General features: G+C 35.9%; 1 protein-coding gene across 1 annotated transcript in view; it reads right to left on the bottom strand.

The window, feature by feature from the left end:
- Nucleotides 1–7,958, bottom strand: part of LOC107757669 (laminin subunit alpha-5-like) — a 52,828-nt gene that overhangs the window by 13,935 nt on the left and 30,935 nt on the right. The window contains exon 3 of the mRNA XM_016575227.1: nt 1,814–1,984. Within this exon, the coding sequence (XP_016430713.1) occupies nt 1,814–1,984 (171 nt within the window). The remainder of the gene's footprint in view (nt 1–1,813; nt 1,985–7,958) is intronic.

Genomic DNA, 7,958 nt, shown 5'->3' with positions numbered 1-7,958 from the left:
TGATCTTCAGAAATCATTCTAATATGCTGATTTATTATTAGAATTATCAACAGTTGTGCAGCCAAATATTTTTAAGTTACGCCTTCTTTCTTTGCGTGAATATTTGGGCGGCGTTATGCAAATCTTGCCACATAGTGAGGTAGATATGTGGGGGCGTGTTCGAACGAGCCGTTTTAGGTAGGTGTGGCTGACTCTTAACTTTTATAAAGAATATCTCTTTGGATTTGAGACTTTAGTCTTTGCAACTTTACAGATCTTCTTTATGCACCAAGAGCTTGTAACACTCCAAAGAGAAAGGAAAAAATGAAATTCCATCATGTGACCCCTTTAAAGAGAGCTTATGTGGAAATAGTTTAATGAATTGTCGGCATTTTATCTATTGTAAAAAATTTGTTAGAATTTACAATGTTTTCCTGTCAGTTGGCATTGAGAGTGACTGACATTTGATGGTCAAAAAAATTAATAAATATAAAACTAAATAACAAAAGAAAAAAATCCCTACTTTCTCTCTTTTCTATGTGCGTTCATAAATTGTATTAATTTGTAAGTGTAATATTTGGCACTTGGCATTAGAAGTTACATTACTAATAACAGTGGCATATGAGAAGTTTAATACCACACAAAATACCACTTTTTCGAAGCTGCTATATATAAAAAACACAAGGTGGCTGAATTTGCATGCTTAGATAGCTGAAGCTTAGGCATCCATTACTTTCTCTCAATTTAATTAGATTTTTAGCACCCTCTCTGAACTGTTAAGAGCCCCCTTAGCAAATCCTGGAGCCGCCACTGATGACGTACGACTCACGTTGGCAGGGGAATATCCATTCTGTCCACTTGCGTGGCAGACGCAAATGCACGTATCCGATTCCTATCAGATTTATTTCCAGTCATGAATGAGGTCTGAAATGGATCTGAGAATATTGGAATCAATGCGCTTTTTTCCTGTTTACACATGCGTGGGTCATATATGTCCCACAAATCAAAATTGGGTCACTTGAACCACACTGTGTAAATGCAGCCTAAGACTGTCGTTAATGTCATCACACACATGTGGTGATTCTGCTAATTAATCAATTGGAGATCTCCGAGATGCTGCTGTAACGAACATGACACCAGATGACTACTTCATTAATTTTTGTTCATTTTGCTTTATTTGATGTTTGATGTATAACTTGTTCCCTCTTACGTCATACTCCGGGTTTCCCTTATGCATTCATGCACATGCACACTCTTCAAAAATGTGCTGATTGTTTACATGCTAAATTGTATAGACTGAGATGGAAATGTACAGAATGTAAGCTTGCTTATTGTGCCTGAGAGCATGATCTACAGTATGTAAATCCACATGTCTTACTAACAAGAAACTATGCTGCTGACCACATGTTGAGAGCTGTAGATCCAACCACACAAGTTTACGATGCTGTTTGTGAATGTTAGTTTGAACACTGAATTGTTGAATTATGTTGGTATACAACGGAACTTGAGACCATGGCTGACAATGCTTTTGGGAAACGCACCCCAGACCGGTTCAGTCTGGCTTGTGAATGAATTGCTCAGACCGAGGCAGATGTTTCCAGTACATTTTTGTTAATGAATCAAACATTGCTATAAAACAATACTTTCTACTCTATGAGGCCTGTGAAGTGAGGAATCCAGTGTATAGTACATGTGTGTGCGGTGATTCTGGAATGCAGTGATTTATGAGCAGAAACAGTCTTTGATTAGAGCATATCAAATGGATTATGCACATCCTGAGAGCCAGAGTGTGTGTGTGTGTGTGTGTGTGTGTGAGTGAGTGTGTGTCCTGTACCATTAGCATAACCACTCTTCAGGTTGCAGGTCCGACACTGAGGGTTTTTCACGGGCTGTCCTGGTACGTGCTCCACTAGTTTGCAGTACATTTCTGGTCCTGTTTCTCCACACGTGGCATTGGTATTGATCTCTGCCATGGAGGCCAGGTTCAGCACAGCTGGAAAGAGACCTGCACACACACACACACACCATTAGCTGTTACCAAGACAGTTGATCGCTCCTACAGATGGGTCAACACCAACAGCATGTTTTCACATAGCTTTCCCATTCATCTCCCCAGATGATAAACCTGCTATTTTTGCTTATGGTGATGAAATAAAAAAAAATGTCTTTGATCAGTATACACAGATATATTTGACCATCAATGGAAAAAGATTCATTTTGAATGAATAGCATCCACCAGCAGTGGCTAACTAGAGTCTGATGATTCAGAGTATCTCATTGATTTAAATGGGTGTGATCTAGTTTTGCTGCAACACGTCGTTTGCATTCAATGTTGTTTGTGTGTGAACTCTGCATCCTCTCCCTGTCACCAGTCCTTATTCTAGAACCTCATCATTTACAAGTCAAGCACTGTTCTTATGTCAAAGGTACACTGGAAACATTCTTCATTTATTTTTTGGTTAAAAATTAATAAGAAAAAAATTGTGAAAATAGTATTCCTGTTTACACTGATTATTCAACTTGCTTGCTCAGATGACTGATTATAGAGAAGACTTCAGTTCAGTATCCTACTGACAGCCGAACTCTGAGTTAAATCAGTTTTTGCCAAAATGAATCATGGGAAAGTCTTATTAGAACAAACTTGTGGATGTTTAGAAACAAAAGGATCATTTCAGTAACGAGAGACTTTAAAGCTGCATGAAATCACATGCGACGTCTATTTCATCAAACACTTCCTTCATCAAAATAGCGCAGCAACAGTTGTATTATGAAAGCTGATCCTGCTTTGTGAGAGCTGCTTTGCTCGTCCTCATTTCTGTAATTAAAACTCTCTTAGAATCAACTTTCACAGCATTTCCAGCATTCAGATATAGATAATATGAAGCTCAAGTTCAAATATTTTTGAGCAAGAGTTTAAGTTTTGGTAGTTTATAGTGCATAATGGCTTAACTTAGAATAGCATACTAGTGTTCTACTATATGCAATTTAAAGATATGTTAAAAATTAGGCCTGTTTCACAATTTGATTCGTAAAAAAGTGTGGATTACAGCATTATCTTTATATTTACTCCTCTTGGATCAAAGGCAACAACTTACAATATATTTTTGCACGTTAAGCAGTGTCACCAGTGTTGAGCACTGAATCACTGTGAGAAGAAATCTGTTCAAAACAAAATGTTTGTTCATTGTGATCTGTGATTAGCGTATTTTCTGGAAAATAAGTTGCATATGACTAATAAGTCTCTCATTGTTGAGAGAGAAAAAAAAACACAGGTAAGTTGCATCAGTATATACTTCATATTTTATTATTGCATTCAGAATATATAATATAAAATACAGAGGGAAAAAAAGTATTTGGAACAGACATAAACACTATAAACATGTATTTTAGTTTCCCTCAATCCATAACAAATGCTTAAAAAATTATGGTATTCAGAACAGGAATGCAAAATATATGTACAAAACAAGCATAAATTACAGTGGCATTCAACATTATAAATGCCAAGCATGAAGGAAATTATTTAAAGCGAAACTGTGATTTGTTTGAAATGCGCTACACAAATAAACTTGCGGCACAAACCCAAGCTTTTGCGATTTACACATTTTGCATGCTTGACGTTAATTGCATTAGTTGCTTTGGAATATTAGTCGCTACATGTTTCATATGATACAAAAATGTGACATATTCAGGAAAACATGGCACAACAGGATCACTCTTTGCTCACTTTCCATATATAATCTATTCACAATTAAAAGTTGTATTTTTCATGCTGCTAAAAGAACCAACAGTCATACACACTGCAAAATGTTGTTACTGACAGTTTTATTAAAAATACAGCAGTGAATCTGCTTAATTAAAGTTTAGTGGCTGAGTCACTGACGAAATTGCGTTGACTGACATTAATCGTCATTAACGTCTCTAGGTTACGTATGTAACCATGGTTCCCCGAGGGAACGAGACGCTGCGTCGAGATCGCTTTGGGAACGCCCTTGCGTGACCGCGTTCTGAAGCACGTGTCAAATCCGTCCCGCCAGATATCGTGGGCAGGGAGAAACACAGCGTTTGTAATGCCGTTCGCTCGCCATAGACTTTCTCATTGTTTTTATATATGAGTGCTTGTGCGGACAGACAACAGTAAATAGACAGACACATACACAGAGCGCTACTGAAGAGCAGAAGCTGGTTTGCGCCCGGCCGGATGCGCTTTTATGCTTTCTGGTGCTTACGTCACCCTGCTCGTGTCGTCTCGCTGCTCCATTGGACGGATTTGACACGTGCTTCAGAACGCGGTCACGCAAGGGCGTTCCCAAAGCGATCTCGACGCAGCTCGAGTTCCTGAAGGGGAATCACTGAAATCACAATATCAAGGAAGATAATCAAAATTATGATTTTTGTCATAATCGTGCATCCCTAATAGAATAGCTATTCCAAATAGTACTTTTTTTTAAACAGCAGTTGGCATTTAGTGTACACTATGCAGTAAGTGGTACACTAGTATTTCAGCAACCTGGAATGGAAGGATGAGGGTTTTATACAAAGACATGAGTGTCTGAAGTATGTGGTTTAAATCTGGATGTCAGCTATATTAAACTAGGTTTTCTGTTGAGTGAAGTGTATTTATGCAGCAAAAAAAAAAAAACAGCGTGCATAGTTGGTCTGAATCAAAGAGCGCTTGATCTCACAAAATCAGTCTCAGCTGTTCAGACAGATGTTCCTTCTGAGTTCTCAGAGACATGCGAGCTGGACAAAAGCAAGGTTCTACTCACTCAAACTCTCCCTGTGCTCTCTACAGTGAATTCTCTGAATGCTAGAGCTAGTTCTGCTGTTTAGTTGCAGGGATAAAGTCTTTTCACACCGTCCTTCATGCAAACACATCGCAGCTTAGCAGCTGCCTCTGGAATGTCCACAATCAAATGGATATTATGCTCAATATGGCACACATTTGTAAAGCATAACAAGGACATTTTCCCAGGAAACATTAACAGCTTCCAGCTTGGATGTTTTGGAAACTGGAGCTTTAGACACCAATTCTTCATCTATTTGCAAGTGATGTACTGATGCTCTAAACCAGGGGTCTTCAAGGTTTTTCAGGGCAAGGACCCCTTTGGCGATAGAGACATGGTGCACATTTTAAAACCCCCTGATTCAAAATGTGTCAAGCACTGCTATTAAGCATATAGCCTTTGATATTAATAGAACCTAATCATATTATAATTAAGAAAAATTTATATTATGGTATATGTATATTATGTTAAGACTGTAGATCAGAACTATGCACATTATTGTTGTTGCACATGCGTCACTGTATATTGTGCACTGTATATTACTTTTTTTATTGTTAAAATAGATATTTATGCATCATAACAAACAACATGTTGAGATAAAAATCACAATTCATTAGTAGTTTGCTGTTGTTGTAAATTATGATAACCCCTTCTATGAAGCCATTTTTATAACACATTATAAGGGTATTCTAAAAGCTGCAGTCCGTAACGTTTTTTGGTTAAAAATGATCCGAAATCAATATTTGAGCAAGTACATAGCCAGCCACTGTTCAAAACTATCGCCTTACTTTAGCCCGATTCACAACGGTGAGCTTATAATAATGTTTTCTAATTTGAGTGGTACGGGTAGGTTTTCGCAGAAAATTCGAGCATGGCACTGCGTTATTACGTCACGTCTGTAAACATAAAGAAGTTGTCCCGGCTACTAGGCTATCGCATGTGAGGATCCTGCAGGTGGCGGATCGTTTATAGCCTTGGCGTTATGCAAATCGTCCCAGGTCGGGACGAAGGTATGTGGGGGCGTGTTAGAATGAGCCGTTTTAGGGGGGCGTGGCAGAGTCTTAACTTTGATAAAGAATATCTCTTTGGTTTTGAGACTTTAGTCTTTGCAACTTCAGGGATCTTATCTATGCACAATCAGCTTGTAACACTCCAAAGAGAAAGGAAAACTTGAAATCGCATCATATGACCCCTTTAAGGCATTATAATGAACGCATAGTGCATTGTAAAAAAAAAAAAATGTTGTTTCATTTCATAAATAGTCATAACAACAAATATAATACATTATAAAACGTATTTGTGGTTATAACTTTTATGAGTATGATTATTTATAACACAATGAACACCATGTTAAATCGACTTAATTTAAAATGAATTATAAATCTCATATCTTCACATTATTTCTTATTAAGATCTGTACAGTATCTTACTATCTTACTGATATTACAATAAATATAGTCAAAATCAAATGTGCCATATTACACATTCATCTGATCAGATATCTGACCTTGGCTGTTTAAGAAAGAAATATTATTTTTATTTTTATTGTTGTTGTTGTTATTATTTATAAGTGGTATTTGTCTGCTTTAAGTAAAGTAACAAGTTATCAATGGCAAGATATGAGACTTATAATACATTATAACTATGGGAAATATAATCCATTGTAAGTTAAGTGGATGCATTGTGTTCATTGTGTATTATAAATCATCATTCTCTTAAAAGCATTAACCACAAATAAGTAAATATTATCATGCATTAAAACTGTTGTTATGATTACTCATGAAATGATACAACATATTATAAGTTTTTTTTTATAATACATTATGCATTCATTATAATGCCTTGCGAATACTCTTATAATGTTTTATAAATACGGGCTTCATAGAAAGTGTTACCTAAATTATTTTAATAGATTTACAGAGTCCTCCATTTTAATTTTACCAGTCAGATGGGCATTTGCATCCACCTACCAAACAAGTTTATTAAAAATTCACATTTTAATTTTACAGTCAGAACATTTATTTGAACTTCAGCACTAGAACATTTTCTAGTAATCTGCATTTACAGTACATTGTGCGTATCTATTTTGACAAGCCATGTTTTTGTCCTGTGCTAGTATCACTATGTCAATCTTAGCTTCAGAGTGAATCATGCATTTACAGATTGTAGATGTCATTTCAAAACTTTCCAGCATGTAATGTGTTATTTTTTATTTTTTGGATTATTTTTAAAATGTCTCAATGACTTTATGTGATAAAAATGTATGTGATTGTTTATGACAGTCTGAACAAGGCCAAAGTATGTCAAGAATTAGAGAAGACAAGGGCAATTTGTCACAAACTCTACATCTATCTATCTCTCTCTCTCTATATATATATACAGTATATATATATATATATGGTTTAAGATCAGTTAACAGAGACATTCAAATTGAGCAGAAACGCAACCGAAAGGTCACTCAATCTTAGTGCGCAAGCCACTCAAAAATGTAGCTAGCTGAAATACCAACTTCTTAAAAATGTTACAGAGAATTACATTAAACTTACAAAGTACCTTTACTAGTTTTGTAATAGTTTTTCATTTACAAGCTACAGATCTTAACAAAGAACTGGCAAAAAATAAGATGCATTTCAGGCTAGTTTTTAATGGATCGTAGGTAAATATTGCACTTTATCCATTTTCTTTTTACTTTGAGTACCTATAATGTTATCATTTTAACAGTTCAAATGATTATGTGTGTGCATGAACTGTCCAAATGATCAGACTAAATCACAAACCAGTTTAAACTGTTTTGCTTTTTAGTTTGACTGATACACTAAACAGATCTGATTCAAACAAGCCAATTATTCACAATGTAGGCATTGCAGTCCACACAATATAAACAGCTGAAGAAAATACAGAGCGCAAGACATGACAGCAAGAGAACAATTTAATTGAATGTTGAGTAAAACGACAAAAACTAAACAAAAAAGGGATAGGGAATTGCATCACTGGTGATTAGGAATTACGATTCAAGCACCATACGAGCTCTCAATCATCTTGAAAAAATTGTGTAGTGTGCTTAAAGGGGTCATATGATGCGATTTCAATTTTTCCTTTCTCTTTTAAGTGTTACAAGCTCGTGGTGCATAAAGAAGATCTGTAAAGTTGCAAAGACTAAAGTCTCAAATCCAAAGAGATATTCTTTATAAAAGT

The sequence above is a fragment of the Sinocyclocheilus rhinocerous genome, unplaced genomic scaffold (genome assembly GCF_001515625.1).
Source record: "Sinocyclocheilus rhinocerous isolate Xijiao unplaced genomic scaffold, SAMN03320098_v1.1 scaffold1044, whole genome shotgun sequence".
Classification (NCBI taxonomy): domain Eukaryota; kingdom Metazoa; phylum Chordata; class Actinopteri; order Cypriniformes; family Cyprinidae; genus Sinocyclocheilus; species Sinocyclocheilus rhinocerous.
This window is presented reverse-complemented; position numbering and strand designations above follow the sequence as displayed.